This window comes from Malaclemys terrapin, chromosome 4, assembly GCF_027887155.1.
Source record: "Malaclemys terrapin pileata isolate rMalTer1 chromosome 4, rMalTer1.hap1, whole genome shotgun sequence".
NCBI classification, from domain to species: domain Eukaryota; kingdom Metazoa; phylum Chordata; order Testudines; family Emydidae; genus Malaclemys; species Malaclemys terrapin.
Window position 1 is genome coordinate 92,340,341 of NC_071508.1, and position 22,787 is coordinate 92,363,127.

The 22,787-nt window shown below is 47.3% G+C and overlaps 1 protein-coding gene across 5 annotated transcripts in view; it reads right to left on the minus strand.

Moving 5' to 3' along the window:
- Nucleotides 1–2,106: 2,106 nt before the first annotated feature.
- Nucleotides 2,107–22,787, minus strand: part of LOC128835368 (carbohydrate sulfotransferase 9-like) — a 28,024-nt gene continuing 7,343 nt past the window's right edge. For 2 of the 5 annotated variants that reach the window (XM_054024790.1, XM_054024789.1), the window contains exons 2-3: nucleotides 4,753–4,913; nucleotides 2,107–4,478 (exon numbers count right to left, since the gene is read on the minus strand). In XM_054024790.1, coding sequence (XP_053880765.1) covers nucleotides 3,634–4,478; nucleotides 4,753–4,858 — 951 coding nt within the window. In that variant the 5' untranslated portion in view covers nucleotides 4,859–4,913 and the 3' untranslated portion in view covers nucleotides 2,107–3,633. Of the gene's footprint in view, nucleotides 4,479–4,752; nucleotides 4,914–17,134; nucleotides 17,447–18,245; nucleotides 18,262–22,787 lie in introns of those variants that run through there. The other 3 variants (XM_054024792.1, XM_054024788.1, XM_054024791.1) reach the window with 3 other exon arrangements.

Sequence of the window (22,787 nt, forward strand, 5' to 3'; positions counted from 1 at the left end):
TGCAGTCTGCCCCAGGGAGCGGGGGCTAGTTGGTGACTGGCAGTGGCCTAGTGCTGAGGCAAGGTGGGGATAGTGGGTGGGGGTTCCCCAGGGAGGGGATCCCCAGATCTGTGGGATACTGCCAGGGGGCAGCATCCCAGTAATAGGGGCACCGGGTCCTGGGAGGGACACGGGTGCCAGAGGATGACAAGTTGGATCACTGGCCTGCAGAGGGCGCTCCAGAGGCTGGTGAGCTAATTCCCTGGATGACCAGCAGGAGGCGCCGCAGGGGTGAGTCCAGACCTTACAGTGGCCCCTCTTTTATTTGCCAGAATGACACTACAGAATGGCTCAGAATGTAGAAGCTTGTCTCTGTGGGCTGAAACCAACTGTTCCAGGGGATCTGAGGCAAACATCACATTGGTGTGGTTATACAGCAGGTCCACCTGCTGGGCAGAAGTGTAAGAACAGATTAAAAAGTAGATGTATCCCTGTGTTCCCTGCAGGTGCCCCCATCAGCAGATTATAATGTCATTCATTGTGTCTGCAAAAAGAATGAGGAGTACTTGTGGCACCTTTGAGACTAACAAATTTATTTGGGCATGAGCTTTTGTGGGCTAAAACCCACTTCATTGGATGCATGTAGTGGAAAATAAATTCATATATTCATTGTGTCTGTGTTTCTGGGAAATATGGTCAATGTTGCACCCTTTTCCATGCCTGAGATGGGTCTATAGCACCCTTTTATATCGCCTCATACTTGTATAATCTAGAATGACCTTCCTGGTCACTTCTCTAGGAGAGAGGAGTTGATTGGAGTTTTCATTCTGGATCAGGCCATGGGCCAGATTCTGACTCCAGCTGTGGCAGTGCAAAGAGTCTTCAAAGCGGCTACACACTTTTTAGCTGAGCATTCCCATGACCAGGATGGGGGGAACCCAAGCTGGCATAATGCCAGCTTTGCTGAATCTATACCAAGGGCGGCTCTAGGCACCAGCAAAACAAGCACATGCTTGGGGCAACCTATTTGCAGGGGTGGGAGGGATCCAGCATGGGAGCTGAGAACCAACAAGGGGCCCTGGGAGCTGTAGTTCCTTGGTTAGCTCCCTGCCTATAGAGCCAGCCCTGGAGCAGAGAAAGAACTACATTTCCCAGCATTCCATTGGCCACTACCAACAGGAAAGGGGGAGGGAGGGAGGGAGGAAGCTGAGACCTCATGCTGCAGCCTGCTGTGAATGGAGAGCTGCGCTGTGAGTAGGGATTCCATATTTTAACATTCAAAAAATAGGACACTCCATGGGGAGGGAGGGTAGCCCCCATCCACTCCCTCCAACTGCCCTCCCCCCCCGGAACCCTCTACCCCTTCTCCAACCCCCCAGCCCTCTTACCGTGCCACTCAGACCATACATGCTGCCGTGCTCCCCTGCGGAGCCACAGGCCCCACCCCAGCACCTGCCTTCCAGATTTGAACACCTCAAAATTCAGGAGTGCTCAAGCTCAGTTTGGGCAGCTGTTACTTCATTTCTCCCAAATCAAATATACTGATCCACTGTAACTTGCTGTAGAAAAAGTAGGATAAAATTGAGCAAGAAATGCTTCCCAGTGGTTATTAGGACTGGAATTGCTATTTTCAACAGCCATTGCCTTTTTTTGTTTGTTTGTTTCTTTAAAAGGAAGACAGTGATATTGCATTGGCAAATTCCCCATAGAAAGAAAGAGTGGAACAAAAGAATAATAAAGGCACCTCAACTTTTCCTCATTTATGTAGGACAGTCTTATAATATGCATCCAGATATCCTCCAATCTCACAAGCTGAAAATTGTTCTACTTTACTGCAGTTCTGTAACCATATGGGAACCAATCCTGTCTGTGTTCTGTACACATCTAAAATTCCTGCTGAATGACCTGCCCTGGGAACGAGTTACCAGTGACCCAGGGCTGCGGCGGAAGGAGGGTGCAGGTCGGGGGGGGGGGGGAGGTGAGGCCAGGGCTGGGGCGGCAGGAGGTGTGTGGGGGGCAATGGTGGGGAGGTAGGGGGAACCCAGAGCTGGGGCGGCAGGGTGTGTGTGTTTTTGTGGGGGAGAGCCCAGGGCTGGGGCGGCAGGGGGGGTGCGGGTCAGGGGGGTGAGAACCCAGGGTTGGGGAGGCAGGGGGGTGCGGGTGGTGGAGAAGAGCTCAGGGCTGCGGCGGCAGGGGGGTGCGGCGAGGCGCCCAGGGCTGGGATAGGGGGCAGCCAAAATATTTTTTGCTTGGGGTGGCAAAAAACCTAGAGCCGGCCCTGATCTATACCAACTCCTTCCAACACCCTTGAAGGTAGGAGACTTGATGGGGGTATGGTGAGAGTGCTGCTGTACTCTGACAATTTCCAGAAGTGAATGTAGTAATGATTCTGTTTGGTGCATGAAGGGTTAAAATCCATGTGCATGTTATATAACAACCTGGTATATATGGATTGTGCCAGCTCTTTTTCAGACCCGAAGTCCAGAGTTTGGTCTGGAGACCAGAGGCCTAACTAATAGTGATCAGCTAAGAGAAAGCTGGGGTAAACAAAATAACATTGCCTTTACTAAGATCTGCTTGGTCAGTAGAAATGCCAGATGTTGAAGCAATAACTGAATAATTATGTTTCATCCAATGTTTCAAATTGAACAAAGGATCCCTGTTCCTATTGTGTTTCTCCTGAAGGGAAAACAGTCTTCCCACAGATCCAACCTTGAGTTTATGAAATATTGGCACATGTCACTATAATGATATGGCACCCTTCCACCTCCCTTCCAAGGGACCAATGCCCTGCCTTAAGACATAAAGAAGACAATCTCTATTTCCATATGCTTTCACTGTTTCTTTGCTTTATCCCCTAGACACGTACCTGTCGGACAATAAAAGGAGTTACTCCATTCCTATGGACCCCAAATCAGAATTCAACATATATATTTTATACTAATAACATTTTATCAAAGTATTAATCAAATGTTAATTTTCTAACTTGAGACCATGGGCGGAGACATTGTGTAACCTTTTAACCATTGGCTATTGTGCTATCTTGTCTTGCTGCAAAACCTGTCCCGGGGTGTGGAACTGCCTACCCCGTCACTTTCCCCCGCCCATGGAAAATCTATATATTTCATTGTAATCAATTAATTGACAGTGTCTCTGAGCCTAATAAGCCAGGTGACACTCCGCCAGCGCTGTGTGTAATAAACCCCTATGCTTTGACCTCTACACGGTGTGGATTTATGTCCTTCAGTGCACCTCACCTTTACTTGTAAGTCTGCCTGCCTGCTAGAGAATTCCCATTGGAGGTTCCTACATGGTTAGGGACACACATGCTGCTTTGTATTTTTTTATTAATTGAAAATCAAAATAATCTAGACTCAAAGTGGACACTCTGAAACATCTGTGTATGGAAAGGCCATATTCCCCATCCTTTACCTCCATCATGCCAACGGACTCTGTGCATTTCAGATATCTTCAAGGCAATCAGATCAGCAGAAGGAAAATATCATACAGGTGGAAAATTTCTTACATTGATTCAATAGAGGAGTGCATACAACAAATAGTTCCATGAGCTACAAAACAATAACAATGCTTGATTGCTGTAATCTTTGTAGACAACTTCATGTGATATTATATGAATAAAAATGTCCCTCCTGTTCATACTGTATCAGTCTCATAAAGGTTCATTTTCAAATCATAAGGATAGTTAAACAAGGCAAAATCCATCTGGTACAGCTTCTTGATCTCTTCAATTTGCTCTGAGCTCAGCTTTCTGAGATATTCTAAAGTGATATCATCACTAGTACGTTTCTCTGAGCTATATGCCTTAAAGTTAGGGTAGTGCAGATCCTCTGGAGCTCCAATGTTCCTGAGAACATGTTCAGAGTCTTGCTCCAACGTTTCAAACTTCCCCATGATGTCATAGTGAATGTTGCAAGGATCACAGAGTAGAAACATTGGTTTCCAGTGAACATCCAAATGTTCTTGGTTTTTTGTCAGAATAAACTTAACAAACTCCTGGAAAGTCACCTTTTCAGTTGAATTTTCATTTTTCCTGCACATGGCCTTGATCTCATTTGCCACGGTGATACTATAGTATGGCTCAGAGTGCAGAAGCTTGTCTCTGTAAGCTGAAACCAACCGTTCCAGGGGATCTCTGGTGAACATCACTTTGGTGTAACTGGTCAGTAATTTCTCCTGGTAGTCAGAAGGGTAAGAACTCAGCCTCTTTATCAGTGGGGTTTGGTGGATGAGATCATGGTCGACTTCATTAGCCTTTCTGCTTAGGTTCAATGTGAGGAGAAGGATGATTTTCTTCCAATTGGAGCAGCCCACCTTGGGCACCTCACAGTAGATGAACTTGTGGTTATGTTCCACAAAGATCCGTGTTGCAACATCATGTTTCAGTTTGCTTTGTGAATGAGAGAGGTTGTTCATCAGGCAGGTGGAGTTCAGTGTGTCTTTGCGATAGACTTGACTCATCAGCCAATCTTCCTTAGGAACTGGAAGAGACGATGTGTGCAAGAAAGGAAGATACACCATCAGTGTAAAGTAACTTCACGGAATTCTCTTTTCATTTGGGAAATCACAGAACTCAAATTAACCCCTTGAGGAACTAAAATTGCAGCTCAGGATTAACACAAATCTCTAGTTCACTGTCACTTGTCTACACTATTACAGGCGTGCAACACAAGCTACCGTGATTATTAAAAGGCTTGTTAGGAGAACCTGGGAAATGAATGGCAGGAGGATTCTATTTATATATTATTTACTCACCCATCACTTTTGTTTGCCACCTGTAGAATACTCCAGAAAGAAGGCTTCCAAGAATGAAAATTAGGACAAGGAAAATGAACACCTTCCGGAGCACCTTGTCCACCATTTTTTCCCAGGAAGGAGAAGGATCTGGCCTTTGTGTAAGGAATCTGTCTTCCTAGCTACAAGAAAATGAGACAGTTTATTGTATGAATTTTGCTACAAAAATATCACATGCTACACAGAGTATAAGAGATCAGAGTCAGTGAGGTGCAGGAATGTGCTGTGGAGGGAACATAAGAATGGCCCTACTGGGTCAAACCAAAGGTCCATCTAGCCAGTACCCTGTTTTCCGACAGTGGCCAGTGCCAGGTGCCCCAGAGGGAATGAACAGAACAGGTAATCATCAAGTGATCCATCCCCTGTTGCTCATTCCCAGCTTCTGGCAAACAGAGGCTAGGGACAACTGGCTAATGGCCATTGATTGACCAATCCTCCATGAACTTATCTAGTTCTTTTTTGAACCCCGTTATGGTCTTGGCCTTCACAACATCCTCTGGCAAGGAGTTCCACAGGTTGACTGTGCATTGTGTGAAGAAATACTTCATTTTATTTGTTTTAAACCTGCTGCGTATTAATTTCACTTGGTGACCCCTAGTTCTTGTGTTATGAGAAGTAGTAAAAAACACTTCCTTATCTACTTTCTCTATACCAGTCATGATTTTATAGACCTCAATCATATCTCCCCTTAGCTGTCTCTTTTCCAAGCTGAAAAGTCCCAGTCTTATTAATCTCTCCTCATACGGAAGCCGTTCCATACCCCTAATTTTTGTTGCCTTTTTCTGAACCTTTTTCAATTCCAACATATCTTTTTTGAGATGGGGCAACCACATCTGCACATAGTATTCAAGATGTGGGTGTACCATGGTTTTATATAGAGGCAACATGATATTTTCTGTCCTATTATCTATCCCTTTCTTAATTATTCCCAGCATTCTGTTTGCTTTTTTGACTGCTGCTGCACATTGAGTGGATGTTTTCAGAGAACTATCCACAATGACGCCAAGATCTTTCTTGAGTGATAACAGCTCATTTAAACCCCATCATTTTATATGTATAGTTGGGATTAAGCTTTGCATTTATCAACAGTAAATTTCATCTGCCATTTTGTTGCCCAGTCACCCAATTTTGAGAGCTCGCCGCAGTCTGCCTGGGTCTTAACTATCTTTAATAATTTTGTATCATCTGCAAATTTTGCCACCTCACTGTTTACCCTTTTTTCCAGATCACTTATGAATGTTGAATAGGACTGGGCCCAGTACAGACCCCCGGGGGACACCACTATTTACCTCCCTCCATTCTGAAAACTGACCACCTACCCTTTGTTTCCTATCTTTTAACCAGTTACCAATCCATGAGAGCACCTTCCCTCTTATTCCTTGGCAGCTTACTTTGTGTAAGAGCCTTTGGCGAGGGACCTTGTCAAAGGCTTTCTGAAAATCCTAAATATACTATATCCACTGGATCCCCTTGGTCCACATGCTTGTTGACCCCCTCAAATAATTCTGGTAGATTGGTGAGGCATGATTTCCCTTTACTAAAACCATGTTGACTCTTTTTCAACAAATTATGTTCATCTATATGTTTGACAATATTGTTCTTTATTATAGTTTCAACCAGTTTGCCCAATACTAAGTCAGGCTTACAGGCCTGTAATTGCCAGGATCACCTCTAGAGCCCTTTTTAAAAATTGGTGTCACATTATCCTCCAGGCATGTGATACAGAAGCTGATTTAAATGATAGGTTACAGACTACAGTTAGTACTTTTGCAATTTCACATTTGAGTTTCTTCAGAACTTTTGGGTGAATACCATCTCATCCTGATGACTTATTACTGTTTAATTTATCAATTTGTTCCAAAAGCTCCACTAATGATACCTCAATCTGAGGCCTGGTCTACACTACGGGTTTAGGTCGACTTTAGCAGCGTTAAATCGAATTAAGCCTGGACACGTCCACACGACGAAGCCCTTTCTTTCGACTTAAAGGGTCCTTTAAACCGGTTTCTTTACACCACCTTCGACGAGGGGATTAGCGATAAAATCGACCTTTGCGGGTCGGAATTGGGGTAGTGTGGACGGAATTCAACGTTATTGGCCTCCGGGAGCTATCCCACAGTGCTTCATTGTGACCGCTCTGGACAGCACTCTCAACTCAGATGCACTGACCAGGTAGACAGGAAAAGACCCGCGAATGTTTGAATTTCATTTCCTGTTTGCTCAGCGTGGAGAGCACAGGTGACCACGCAGAGCTCATCAGCACAGGTAACCATGATGGAGTCCCAGGATCGCAAAAGAGCTCCAGCATGGACCGAACGGGAGGTATGGGATCTGCTCGCCATATGGGGAGATGAATCAGTGCTAGCTGAACTCCGTAGCAGTAAAAGAAATGGCAAAGTATTAGAAAAGGTCTCCAAGGCCATGAAGGACTGAGGCCATAACAGGGACACACAGCAGTGCCGCGTGAAAATTAAGGAGCTACGGCAAGCCTACCACAAAGCCAGAGAAGCAAACGGAAGGTCCAGGGCAGAGCCGCAAACTTGCCACTTCTATGCGGAGCTGCATGCCATTCTAGGGGGTGCAGCCACCACTACCCCAACCGTGTGCTATTACTCCGTCAATGGAGAAACACACAGGGAAGAGGGTTCGGGGAACGAGGAAGATGAGGATGGAGGTAACGTAGGTAGCTCACAGCAGCAAGGAAGCGGAGAAACCGGTTTCCCCAACAGCCAGGATATGTTTGTCACCCTGGACCTGGAACCAGTAACCCCCGAACTCACCCAAGACCCTGAGGGCACACAGGAGACCTCTGGTGAGTGTACCTTTGTAAATATTACACATGGTTTAAAAGCAAGCGTGTTTAATGATTAATTTGCCCTGGCAATCGCGGCCAGTACAGCTACTGGAAACTTCTGTTAACGTGTATGGGGATGGAGCGGAAATCCTCCAAGGACATCTCCAGAAAGCTCTCCTTCATGTACTCCCAAAGCCTTTGCAAAAGGTTTCTGGGGAGGGCTGCCTTATCCCGTCCGCCATGGTAGGACACTTTACCACGCCAGGCCAGTAGCACGTAGTCTGGAATCATTGCATAACAAAGCATGGCAGCGTATGGTCCCGGTGTTTGCTGGCATGCAGACAATATCCATTCCTTATCTCTCTTTGTTATCCTCAGGAGAGTGGTATCATTCACGGTCACCTGGTTGAAATGGGGTGATTTTATTAAGGGGACATTCAGAGGTGCCCGTTCCTGCTCTTCTGAACAGAAATGTTCCCCGCTGTTAACCACGCGGTGGGGGGAGGGGTGAAGTGATCATCCCTGAGAATCGGGTGTGTGTGGGGGGGGGTGGTTTACTTGGGTTTGTGCTGCATGTTAACCTGGAAACCGCAGCCCCTCCTTTTACATTGAAAACCCATTTTAAATGGCCAACCCAATTCATCCTTGATATGGGAAATGAAATGCGCTGCTGTTTGAAACCTTTCCCGCATGTTAAGAAGGTTAAAAAAGCCAAAGGACTGTGGCTTACCATGGCTGCCTGCAAGCCGAAATCTGTTGCCTGGCACTGCGTGAGTGATCTCTCATACCAAACCGGCAGGCAGAGGAAAAATGCGACCTTGTAACGAAAGAGTGTACCCATTGTTCTCTAAAATGTGTCTTTTTTAACCACCTCTCCCTTCTCCTCCACCAGCTGCAAATGTTTCTCCTTCGCAGAGGCTAGTGAACATTAGAAAGAGAAAACGGAGGACACTCCACCCCAGATGATCGCCCAAGCATCAGAAGGCTGGCCTTCAATAAGAGTTAAAGTTTTAAAGTTTTAAACTGCAGTGTGTCCTTTTCCATCCCTCCTCCCCCACCCATCCCAGGCTACCTTGGCAATTATCCCCCTACTTGTGTGAGGAATTAATAAAGAATGCATGAATGTGAAAAAACAATGACTTTATTGCCTCTGCAAGCGGTGCTCGAAGTGGGGAGGGTAGGGTGGGGGTGGTTGGTTTACAGGGAAGTAGAGTGAACCGGGTCGGGGGGGGGTTGGAGGGTTCATCAAGGAGAAACAAACAGAAGTTTCACACCGTAGCTTGGCCAGTCACAAAACTCGTTTTCAAAGCTTCTCTGATGCGCTCCGCGCCCTGCTGTGCTCCTCTAACCGCCCTGGTGTCTGGCTGCGCGTAATCAGCGGCCAGGTGAGTTGCCTCAACCTCCCACCCCGCCATAAATGTCTCCCCCTTACTCTCACAGATATTGTGGAGCGCACAGCAAGCAGCAATAACAATGGGGATATTCTTTTCGCTGAGGTCTGAGCGAGTCAGTAAACTGCGCCAGCGTGCTTTTAAACGTCCAAATTCACATTCCACCACCATTCGGCACTTGCTCAGCCTATAGTTAAACAGGTCCTGACTACTGTCCAGGCTGCCTGTGTACGGCTTCATGAGCCATGGCATTAAGGGGTAGGCTGGGTCCCCAAGGCACACGATAGGCATTTCAACATCCCCAACAGTTACTTTCTGGTCCGGGAAGAAAGTCCCTTCCTCCAGCTTTCGAAACAGACCAGAGTGCCTGAAGACGTGAGCATCATGTACCTTTCCCGGCCATCCCACGTTGATGTTGGTGAAACGTCCCTTGTGATCCACCAGGGCTTGCAGCAGCATTGAAAAGTACCCCTTGCAGTTTATGTACTCGGTGGCTTAGTGCTCCGGTGCCAAGATAGGGATATGGGTTCCGTCTATGCCCCCACCACAGTTTGGGAATCCCATTTCAGCAAAACCATCCACTATTGCCTGCACGTTGCCCAGAGTCACTACCCTTGATATCACCAGGTCTTTCATTGCCCTGGCAACTTGGATCACAGCAGCCCCCACCGTAGATTTGCCCACTCCAAATTGATTCCCGACTGACCGGTAGCTGTCTGGCGTTGCAAGCTTCCACAGGGCTATCGCCACTCGCTTCTCAACTGTGAGGGCTGCTCTCATCCTGGTATTCTGGTGTTTCAGGGCAGGGGAAAGCAAGTCACAAAGTTCCATGAAAGTGGCCTTACGCATGCGAAAGTTTCGCAGCCACTGGGAATCGTCCCACACCTGCAGCATGATGCGGTCCCACCAGTCTGTGCTTGTTTCCCGGGCCCAGAATCGGCGTTCCATGCCATGAACCTGCCCCAGTGACACCATGATTTCCACATTGCTGGGGCCTGTGCCTTGTGAGAGGTCTATGTCCATGTCAATTTCCTCATCACTCTCTTCGCCGCGCTGCAATCGCCTCCTCGGCTGATCTGGGTTTCGCCTTGGCATGTCCTAGCTCTGCATATACTCCAGGACAATGCGCGTGGTGTTCATAGTGCTCATAATTGCCGTGGTGATCTGAGCGGGCTCCATGATCCCAGTGCTAGCTATGGCGCCTGGTCTGAAAAAAGGTGCGAAACTAGTATCTGACGGACCAGGGGAAGGAGAGCGGGCCGAGTGACGACATGGCGAACAGGTACAGGGAATTAAAATCAAGAAAGGTGGCTGTGCATCAGGGAGAAACACAAACAACTGTCACACAGAATGGTCCCCCCAAAGATTAAACTGAAAACCCTGGGTTTGGCAGGCCATTGATTTGACGGAGGGAGGGGGAAGCAAATGAATACAGAACAAATCTATTTTTTACATCTTAAGACAACGGTGCAGCATGACTGATAGCCCTCGGCATCTTCTGGGTGCTAGGCAGCAAATACTGGGCGCTTGGCAGTTAATGTATTACGATGGCCTTCAGGCCTATTGCACGATCTGCTGCTCAGGGAAGACTCTGCTAATGTGCGATGATCCAACTTGTAATAGGACGGTTACCAGTCGTAATACACCATCTACTGCCAAAAGGCAAGGGGCTGGTGCAATGCAGCCCTACGGCTGCCAGCCCCACAGCTGCCAGCACCCAGATCACCGATGAAGGCTACCAGTCTACTGCACCGTCTACCGCCAACAGGCAGTTAGCTGCTGCTGCTGTGTAGCAATGCAGTCCCACCTCTGCCGGCACCCAGATGACATATGGTGACAGTGAGCTGAGCGGGCTCCATGCTTGCTGTGGTATGTTGTCTGCACAGGTAACCCAGGTAAAAAGGCGCAAATCTATTGTCTGCCGTTGCTGTGACGGAGGGGGAGGGGCCTGACGACATGTACCCAGAACCTCCCCCGACACTGTTTTGCATCATTGGGATCTCAACCCAGAATTCCAATGGGCGGCGGAGACTGCGGGAACTGTGGGATAGCTACCCATAGTGCAATACTCCGGAAGTCGACACTAGCCTTGGTACTGTGGACGCGGTCCGCCGACTAGAGCACTTAGAGGATTTTATGTGGGGACACACACAGTCGGCTGTATACAACCGATTTCTATAAAACCGGCTTCTATAAATTCGAACTAATTTCGTAGTGTAGACATACCCTGGGACAGTTCCTCAGATCTGTCACCTAAAAAGAATGGCTGCTGTATAGTCCATGCAGTGCTGGAAAGTTCCACATACACCGATGATTTTTAACCATGTCTACACTACAAACTGTGGTCAACACAAGTCAGTCAGGGTATAATTGCTGCAGTTAGTATATCGTTTATGTGCGTGCATATTTGGCTACTTGGCACTTCACATGCTCACCAGGAATGCTTGTGTCAAAGCAAAGTGTGGTGCACCAGGGATAGGTACCTGAGTGTACCATGCACCATTCTCTGGTATAAGCCCTTCTAGAGAATTTTCCCAGTGTGTTGTGGGGCACACATGAGTCACACAGGAGGGGCTGGGAGCAAGGGAGCAAGTTTCCAGCATGCAACTTTCTGCATCCCGTAATGCCATCCCTATCCCATAATTTTTGCACCTCTTTTAAAAAAATCTCATAAACATATGCGCTGTCAGCCATTTCTGACAAACTCATGAGCCTACACAGCTCTGCACTGTCGCAGCCCTATGCTCTGTCATGGCGTCCGGATGGCCAATTGTCGGTCAGAAGGTCACATCAGTGTCGTGTGCAGCACCTTGGTGCTGTGTGCAGCGCCTTGGTGTCGTGTGCAACACATTGGGGCCGTATGACCATTCTCGAACCTTCTGCTTGGTCAATTGTAGGTCACATTGGTACCGTGTGCTACAATTCCAGCGGGCCGTGTGCATAAGCCTAGTGTGCCATGTGCAGTGCCTGTTGCGTAGAGGGCACCAGCTCGGAGCCTGGTTGGTGTAGGAGCAGGGAACCAATTAGATGCTAGCACGTGCAAGGGTCTTCGAACAAAACTATGTCTCTGGTCTAAATCAGCAGGAGTGTCCGCGTGTTAGCTGGAAGGCCTGATCACCCTTTCAGCCAGGATCTCCTCCGGATTTAGCTAGCTTGTGTCGTGTAATTTCGGGTTCCATCTCATCATGTCCTTGGTGTCTGTACTGCTAATCAGCTGCGCCTGGAGTGTGGTATGCATGTATTAATTTTTGTAGATATTCTGTTGGTTAGGCCCTTTTTCTTTATTACTTGGTACCAAATCTCTTGTACAGTGTATAGAGGGCAAATTGTTACAGTTTATTCAGTTTTGTATGCTTCTTCTGGTTTTTGGTAAATAGTTGGTTGTAGATTCCTTGTTGTTAAATGTATATAGCTTGTTTTTATATTACTGCTCTGGTGATATTTCTGGTTGGTTGGTTACTTGTTTGAATTTGTATTGTTGGTTGGTAAAAGTGCTCCTCCCCAGCCCAAGTTGTGATTTTTTCCCCATTAATAAACAGCCACCTGTTTTTGAATTGCAATCTGCCTCTGTCTCAATTTTCCCCCTTCCACTTGATCCTCATTCAAACCTGTATTGGTCTCGGACATGCACTATTGTCAAGAACGTTGCAAGCAGAGGACAAATGATCCTCCAGTATTTGCAGAGCCGCAGGAACTACCGCAGGAAGTACCACAACAACGGGGGACATGACAATTTCTTTGATGATAGTTTGCTAATCAACATAGCAAAAAACAATTCAAGGTTATTCACAGAGCAGCTGCAGATGGGGGAGCAACATTTCTGAGCCTGAGAAGGAAATATTAACTGGTGGGGTCATTTTGTAATGCAGGTTTGGGATGATGAGCAGTGGCTGCAGGCCTTTAGGAAGCACAAGGTCACATTCCTGGATCTGTGTGCTGACCTCGCCCCGTCCTCCAGCATGGGGACAGCAGAACGAGAGCTGCGCTCACAGCGGAGAAGTGAGTGGTGATCACACAGTGGCTGCTTCCAGCGCCGCACTGCTGCCAGTCATTGGAAAATCATTTTGGTGTTGGAAAAGCCACCGTGGAGGACCATTGTCATGCAACTGTGCAAGGCCATGAATTGCATCTTACTATACAGGACTGTGACTCTCTGCAATGTGCAGGACAATGTCGATGGATTTGCGGCTAAGTGGTTTCCAAACTGCAGTAAAGCGATAAATGATCTGCACATCCCTATTTTGGCACCATCCCACCTTGTCAGGGGGTAAATCAGCACAAAGAGCTACTTTTCCATGGTTATGCAACTGTGGGTGGAGCACACCAGGGATGCTTCACTGGTATCAGCGTTGTCTGGTCAAGGAAAGTGCATGACGCTCACAGCTTTAAGAACATAAGTCTTTTCAGGAAACTGCAAGTGGGGACAATTTTTTCTGACTGGCGGATTACCTTTGGTGATACTGAAATGCTGGTGGTGATCCTGAGGGACCCAAGCTACTTGCTCTCTTGACTCATAAAACAGTACACTGGCTATCTTGACAACTCAAGGATTCGACTAGCGGCTTCACAGGGGCAGAATGACAACTGAATCTGCTTTGGGGAGATTGAAGGGATGCTGGCACCATTTACTCACTAGATTAGATCTCAGTGAGAAAAATATCCCAATGGTTATAGCCAGGGCCATCCCTAGACATTGAGGTGCCCTACGCAGCCCCCCCCCCACAAGGGGAGGGGATGCGGGGGGGGGGGTCCCGAGGCCTCCGCAGAGTGGGGGGCTGTGCCCAAGGTGGGGGACAGGAGAAGGCTTAGGGCTTGGAGGGCAGGGGGAAACTGCCCCCCCAGCATGAGCTGGCAGAGCAGGTTGGGGCCGGGCCACTTCACTTCCTGCCACCCAGTGATTGCAGGGCGGGCCCAACCCGCACTCACCGGGCAGTAGGAAATGGAGTGACCCAGCCCACTCCACTCTGTTCCCCTGGCTCCCAGCCTTGGGACTTGGGGGTCAGAGGGGAACCACCCCCCCAGCACTCACTGGCGGCGCAGTTGGGAGCCAGCGGAACAGAGCGGGCTGGGGCCAGGTTGCTCCACTTCCCGCCACCCGGTGAGTGCAGGGCATGCCTGACCCCTGCTGCGGTCCCCCGGGATGTGGAGCAGGGGTGGGAAGAGGTGGGGCGGGGGCGGAGCAGGGGCTTTGGGAAAGGGGTGAGGTGGGGGAGGGGCGGGGAAGGGGTGGAGTGGGGGCGGGGCAGGAGCGGGGGCAGCTTTCCTGGTCGGCTCAGCCAGCTGGAGGATCGGGCTGGCCGCTGGAGCAGCATGCAGCTGCCCCAAATTTCCTGGTGCCCTACGCAGCTGTGTAGTTTGCATATGGGTAAGGATGGCCCTGGTTATAGCTGCCTCTTGTGTCCTGCATAATATCTGTGAGGCAAAGGGTGAAAAGTTGCTGCCAGGGTGGAGGTGGAGCAGCTGTCTGCTGGCTTTGAACAGATCAAAGGGCCATTGGAAGAGTTCCACGTAGAAGTAGCGGCTGAGCGAGGCCTTGGAAGAGCACTTTAGTGGTCCGCACAGTAATGTGTCATGCTGGACTGTGTTCTACCTGGCCCTGAAGGGCGTTGGGTGTTGCTAGGAATTGTGTAGTGCTTGCTGTACATTTATGAATATCACTCTGTCTTTTAGTGAACCTATGAATTATGAGGTGCTCCCTGTACATTTATAATTGTTACACTGTGTTTGATACTCAACATATAAGTTCTCTGGATCTGTACAATTACAAGTAGAGGGTGCTTTGAATAGCAGTAGGCATTCTGCAGTATGTTATGAAGTAATAAAGATTAATTTATTTCAAAAAAATAAAAATTTATTGCATATCCAAAACAATGCAAAAAATAATGTGCAATTAAAAAACAAAGTTATAAAATAAATTCACAGAACTCTACAATTAGAACAGTACAAAACTTTCGTATCTATTTCAAGCCATGCTGCCTAACATACCTGGCCTGTGAGAGCTGGTTGGTGTAGTGAAGCGGAGGTTTTCTTTACTGTCCCCTGGTGTGGAGTGTTAGGGGTGGGGCTGCAGCCCCTGATGCCATGTAGAATGTTGAGGGGAGTGGGGAGCTGCTGAAATAGAGTTCTCCATTGACCACAAAGGGAAGTGAGCTCTGTTGGACCTGTAGATCAACATGAGTCTGCAGCATCTGGAATTGCTCCCTGAGAAGCCCCATTATGTCCTGCTGCATCTCTCTCTCCTTGTTCTGCTGGGACTCCTGGGCCTTTCTCCTGGCCAATCCGTCTTTGTCCAGGCTGTTTGCTGTACTCCAGGCCCTCTGTTCACAGTCCAATTCAGCACTGGCTTGCAGGATTTCGGTGAACACGTTCTTGCTAGTCTGCTTCTTTCTCCTCTTCATTAGGGTCAGGCATGCCATGGCTGAGGAGGGGGGCACTCCTCAAAGCCACAACGGCAGCAGCTACAGATAAAACAGACAGGTGTATTATTGTATTTACAGTCACAACAGTAAGCGAAAGAGAAGATAAATTTCAGAACTCCCTTCCCTTATTTACTTTAAATAAGACACACTTATTGACACTTCAGCATGGGAGCACCGCTGCACAGCACCATCAGGGACAAGGAGGGGGCAGTAAATGAGGAGGGATTTATGGATAAAACAATACCATTTTCAGCCCCCTATTTCCATGGGTACGAGTACAGGGAATGGCACTGAATACTGGCATCATTTTCCACAGGCTGTGGTGATTTTAGCTGATATCTCACTCCTGAGGGTGACAACGGCACAGAGAGCAAAGCTGGTGCTGGTATCCCAAAGCTGCCCCAGCCCATATGCCGCTAGACTGTTTATTGTAATGATGCCACCGAAGTCATCAGGGAGTGGCCTGAGAAAGTGTCCCTCTGCGGAGGAAGAAATTAGGCAGCCATCCCTAGAAACCTTTGGGAGACGATCACAGAGTATCTCCATGAAAGTTTCATTGAGATCTCTCAGGAGGATACAAGGGACATCACTATGTGCATAAACCAGTTGCTCCATATGCCACCCCACCTGCCTCACGCTGCAGGGAACAGCTAATAATTCTATTTCTGTTTGTTCTATCACTATGTTTGCTCTTATGAGTGAAACAAAAACAAGGAAATACCGATGTCCTGTCCACCTTGGGATGGGCGGGGTGCTATCGTCACATTTAAACACTGTAAGGGAGAACGCATGCACACAGTTACCTGAGGTGCCTTCCCCTGCATTGGGCTCATCCGTGCTCAATGGGCAAGACTGTTTGTCCATGATGGACTCTCGAATGGATCCTGGCTTGTGTCAGAGCTGGACCCCGCTGCTGCTTCTCCTCCTATTCTTCCTGCGCCTCCTCACTCTTCCTGTCAGGGGCCTGTGTCTCGGACTCCTCAGAGGTATCCACAGTGCATTAGGGGGTGCTGGTGGGGTCTCTGCCAAGTATGGTGCGCAGCCCGTTGTAAAAGCAGCAGTCTGTGGCTCGATGCTGATTGTTGGTCTCCCTGGTCTTGTGGTATGCCTCACACAGCTCCTTGGCTTTCACCCAGCACTGCTGCTGATCTCTGTCATACCCCGCTGCCTGCATCCACCGTGCAATCTATTTGTAGATGTCCCCATTTCTACAACTGGTCTGTAGCTGTGCCTGAACAGCCTCTTCTCCGCACAGGCCTAGATAGCCAGTACCTCCTGTCTACTCCAGGCAGGAGCACATCTAGAGCATGTAGCCGGCATAGTTGGGCAGTTGCACACAACTCTTCTGCCAGGTGGAGTCAGCAGCAACTGGGGCCAGGTTCAATATCTAGGGGGTCCTCTGAACAATACAGAACAGAACTGACGTGAGCCCCCCACCCCATAACCTGGGAAACTAACCACCCCTCAGCACCTCTCAGAGGCAACAGTTCCCCATCCACAAGCACTGAGTCTGTGTATAACAAGAAAGTTTTTATGAAAAGGGAAAAGGAACTCAGCATTAATTTGGCAAAACACCACAACCATGATTCAAAAGCACCTAATCATAATCAAACTACCTCCCCACACAGTATGTTGAGCAGTGTCCTTTGCCTCAGTTTTCCAACTTGCAGGATGAAAGTCTGACAAACAAATGTTCCTTTAACACACCACTCCCCTTCCCTCCAGAGCACCCCACTCACAGTTGGTCGTCCGTGGTGAACAAAGACCCAGAGTCCAGAGGTGTGTTCACATGAAGGGGGGCATCGAGCTGCCACCACCACCTCTGCAACTGCTTAACTGCTCCTATTATCTCTGCCACTGCCTCTGCCACAATTATTCCTGCTGCTGTAATCGCAGCTGGCCACTCACTGCCACTGCTGTGATGCTGTGTTGTGAGGTTCTACCACTGAGCCCAGCTCTTACTGGTTTCACTGAGTAGTGGGGAACCTCTCTGTTGCTGCCTCTTCATCATTGTTCAGCATAACTCTGTCCCCACACCAGATCTAAATAGCATCAATAATAAAAAAATTGTTGGTGGAAAAGAAAATTTGGAGGCATCTGTTTACATTCCATCTGCATTTTCAGGAATTAGAGGAGTCCCTACATTAATGTAAAAATGGATTTCTAATAGCTTACAGTTGCTAAAAATCATATTTAAGGCTCTGGAAGGAAAGGACTGCTTTGTCCATAAGAGGCTTTCTTTATGTCTTCCAGCTATGCTTCATGTAGAGAAGCAAATTATGGATTAGAGAACAAAATGGAAAAGTTAATAAAATCATGAGCATATTTTTAAATTATGTAGAAAAACAGAAATTAGTAATTATAGAATGTGGGATCCAATGAAGTTTGAAGTAGTCTATATATCTTAGTGAAGTATTTCTTCTTGCCATGTAACTCTTGCCAATTATTTTTAAAATTCTATGCTAAAGACATAGAGGTCACATCTTTTCCCTATATCTATTTTGCATTTATATCCATGGATTATATTTTGAGGGGATACAAACTGTTCAGAGGACTTCTAGCTATAACATTATATTCTTGGGCTTTTCTTTTAAACTTGTAAATATGGTATCTTGTCAATATTGATAAAAAAGTATCATCTACAAAATTATGCCTGAGTCTGTGGGAACCTCTAAAAATCCTATCACATTCTCCCATCACAAAATCTAAAGATAGAACTCATAATCTTTGAAACACAAGTTACAGTGAATAAATTCTTCAGTTATTTAGAAAACCTGCAGGAGGCAAAACAAAATCACATTAAATTTTATATATTCAAAGAGCAGTAGAGAGAGAGCGAGTTTAACATACCTGTACCGTTTCATTGGACCCAGCAAAGCCTGGACACAGAATGCCTCTCCTTACAGTTTTGCACACCTCTTGTTCAAATTTGCTTTTTGTTTGCTTAAGAACTTAGCTCAGAAGGAAATAATGTGTATTCTTGTGTGATTTATGTGCAGTACAGTCTATACACTATAATACCTTCCTGTTACAGATGTTTGTAGGTATTATTCTTGGCTGCGTAAGACAGTTGGCTACGATAAAGTGGATTAGCATCAATCTTTGGTGTCTCTTTTAACTTTTTCCTTTACTGCATGTTCTATTATGCTTGCATTGTGCAGCCTGTTGACTTCTTATTCAACTAGAGCAGTGGTTCTCAAACTTTTGTACTGGTGACCCCTTTCACATAGCAAGCCTCTGAGTGCGACCCCCCCTTATAAATTTAAAACACTTTTTTATATATATTAACACCATTATAAATGCTGGAAGCAAAGCAGGGTTTGGGATGGAGGCAGACAGCTCGCAACCCCCCATGTAATAACCTCGTGACCCCCTGAGGGGTTCTGACCCCTAGTTTGAGAACCCCTGAACTAGGGTGACCAGATGTCCTGATTTTATAGGGACAGTCCCAATATTTGGGGCTTTGTCTTATATAGGCACCCCCCGTCCCGATTTTTCACACTTGCTGTCTGGTCACCCTATATTCAACAAGGACCTGATTGAAAGACCACTGAAATCAATGTGAGAGTTTTCAATGACCCAATGGGTTTTGAATCAGGCCCCAAAATCCCCAACATTTGCTATTCTCCTTTTTTAAAATATTTGAAAAAATATAATTTCACTCTTTGTAACAATTAAAAGGAACGAGACATGAAAAAGACCCCTTCATAAAGGATGAAATGTGGGTGTACAAGTGACATCAAAATGAAATGGTACGACTCCTGCCCACTGCTGCTTTGATTGCAACCACTTAGTGATCTCTCAGTCAAGCACAGGGAATCTCACGCTGTGAAATAGGCTTTATGGGTCTGATCCAATGGCCACTGAAGCTGGTGGAATGTCTCCCATTGACTTCAGCTGTCTTTAGATCAGAGCCTGAGTCAAGACCACTCTGAGGAACTTTTCAGGGAGCAGCTCCAGCCATGGCTGTATTCTAATTCATTTAACAGCCATATTAGTGTATTCCAGAGGAATCCCAGTGTTAGTCAAGCTAGAAGGTGCCTTGTTTCTGAGGGCTGGTCTACAATACAGAATCAGGTCAACTCCAGGCATCTTACATCAGCCTAACCCTATAAGTATCTACACTAAAATGTCGCTCCTGCCAATGTAACTTGCCCATTACTCCGACTTAATAACTCCATCTCCGCAAAAGGCGTAGTGCTTAGGTCAATGTAGTTAGGGCAACACCGTGTCAGTGTAGACACTACAGTTCTTACATCGACTTTAATGGCCCCCAGGTGGTGTCCCATAATGCCCCACCATGACCGTTCTGGTCACCTTTTGGAACTCTGCTGCCAAAGGGCCAAGTACACTGGTATATGCCTGTGACATTCCCCAGGATACAATCTGGACCGTTGAACCGCTGTGTTCCGAGGTCTCCAACAAAGGGAGCCTTCTACACGGGGGAAGGGATAGCTCCGTGCTTTGAGCATTGGCCTGCTAAACCCAGGGTTGTGAGTTCAATCCTTGAGGGGGTCATTTGGGGCAAAATCAGTACTTGGTCCTGCTAGTGAAGGCAGGGGGCTGGACTCAATGACCTTTCAAGGTCCCTTCCAGTTCTAGGAGATAGGATATCTCCATTAATTTAATTTACACTGCTTTACTATGAGATCAGCCACTCCTGGCCAGATAACACAGTCTCCAACATGTAACTTGCTTCCAGCTGCACAATATTGAGTGCTACTAGCTAGCCTCATGAATTAAACTGCCGAGCAACGCCAGCAAGTTCTCTAGCCCCAGACTTTCCACCACAAATGTGAGTCTGGTACTGCCCACACTGCTCACTGTGCAGTACAAGCTCATATAAAGTCCCTCATTTCTTCAAAAGAAAATGATAATGCACCAGCCTTATTATACCAAATAGAGTTTCCTATACACTTTAATCCAAACACACTGGTTAAGATAATAAACTTGTTTTACTGTTTTAAGTACAGAAAGATTTTAAATGATTACAAGTCATGATGCATAAAAGTCAGAATTGGTTACAAAGTAAGTAAAAAGATAAAAAACAATCTATCTACATTTAGCTAGCTAAATGAAGTTAAAAGCAAAAGGTTTGTCTCAACATAAGCTGCGGTAAATTTCAGCCTGAGACCCTTCCCCCTTAGTTCAGCGTCCTTCAGGTATTCCTTGATGTCTTCAGTAGAGAGAGATGGGAGGAGAAGGAGAGGTGAAGTGGAGGCCACTGTGTCTCATTTTTTTACCGCCTTCCCCTCTGTGAGGATTACCCCCAGCTGGAGTGCAGGCAACAAGCAGTTTGTTTTGGACATGAGATTTGCATTATCTTTGTGATGAAATGTAAATTTCTTGTTTATACCTTTCCCCCTGCTGGAAAATGGCTGCTAAAGCAGGTGATGACTTTAACACCTGGCTGAGGCCAGTGTGTCTTTGTCTCTGAAAAACCAGTTTGTGGGTGTTACCTGAAATTACAGCATATTTCAGTAACACTCATACAGTAGAATCTTATAGCTTCATACACAGTGTTGCTACACACATATATAAACAGGACAATAATGTTCAGCGAATTATGAGTTTTCCAATGATACCTCACGAGACATACTTTGTACAAAATGTATCATAGTCTTGTAAAGGGATGAACAAAATGGTATAGCCTGTCACAATGCCCCTCTCCTCAGAAGCCTTGATAATTTTTGAAATTCTCTTTCCTCTTTGGTCAGAGTAGAGAGCTCTCCTAGCAACTACCCAGCTGACTATGCCAGCTCCACACTGCAGACACACTCCTGACTGGAGTACACAGAAGGAGGTGGATCTCCTGGGTCTCTGGGGAGAAGAGGCTGTGCAGGCACAGCTCCAATTCAGCTGTAGAAACAACGATATCTACGAACAGATTGCGAGGGGCATGGAGGAGAAGGGCTACAAGAGGGAGCTGCAGCAGTGCCATGTGAAAGTCAAGGAGCTGCAGCAGGCAAACCAGAAGGCAAGGGAGGCTAACAGTCGCTCTGGTGCAAAGCCACAGACAAAGAGCTGCCTGCCAGCCTCAGTGTAGCCATCCCTCTACCCTCCCCCCCCCCAAGAGCCCCATGGATACTTCAGGGGAGTAGGAGTCAGAGCCCCCCACCATAAACAGACATGGAGGAGGAGTAGGGGGGACCAGCGACAGGGGGAATCCAGTGGTGCAGCAAGCCATGACCTGTTTTTGACTCCTGGATAGTTCAGCTAGTCCCTATAGTCCAGCATGGGCGAGCTTGATGCAGGGGAAGGAACCTCTGGTAAGTATGCAGTTTGCTTTAATATTGCAGGGACACAACTGTTTATTTACTCTTTTTTACTTATGCTAGAAGAGGTAGTGAAACAACCAGTAGAGATACAATTGTTATCTGCTTCTCATTCCTCTGTACAGTTGGGCAGTGGGGGGCCTGCAGAACAGTTTGTTAATGTGCACCAGATGTCCTGTGAATCCTCCATGGAGATCTCAAGTAAACTTTCCTGGAGGTAGCGTGCAATCCTCTGCTGAAAGGTTCTGGGGAGGGCTGCCTTACTTCTTCTGCCGTGATAGGACACTTTCCCATGCCACTCAGCCATTACTTCAGCAGGCACCATTGCAGCACACAGGCTAGCAGCATACGTACCCGGTCTGCAGCCAGACTCCTGCAGGAGCTGTTCCCTTCCTGCCTCTGTTACTCTCAGGAGTGAGATATTAGCTAAAATCACGTCCACCTGTGGAAAACAGAGCCAGTATTCAGTTCAATTGCCCTTTGCCCTATGTGCATATACTTATGCCCAGGAGCTAACCCCCCCCCTTACTGTCCTAACTCGCTCCCTTCCCACCCACCCCCACCTCCCAGGCTGTACTCACCATGGCTGGGACTGCTGCTGTGCTCTATGAATCCCAAGGAGAAGTGAGAATGTAGCGTTTGCAACTTGTGTGGATCAAGGGGAGTGAGTTCAGTATACCAAGTTTCCATTTATCTTGTGAAAATACTTTCAATAGTACCTCTGTGCATTGTATCATGTCTCTCCATCCACACCAGTGGAGCAGTTCAGCCAGATAAGGAGGAGAAGGAAGAGGATACCGGATGACATGTTGCAAGAGATGCAGCAAGCCTCTGGTGCTTCGGATACCGAGCACAGGGCTTGGAGGATCACCCTTGCGGACAGCATGGACAGGGATGGAGAGGAGAAAGGCACAGGAAAAGGAGATCGACGTGCAGCCGGAAATGCTAGCGCTTCTCAAGTGGCAAACAGACATGCTGGGGACTCTTGTTGACCTTCAGGTTCAATAGACCCATGCTCACCTCCTTCTGTAGCCCATACAGAACTGCATTCCAGGACCTCACTACATATACACCCTATATTCCACGTGGCATCCAGGGCCACTGCACTCCACCTACT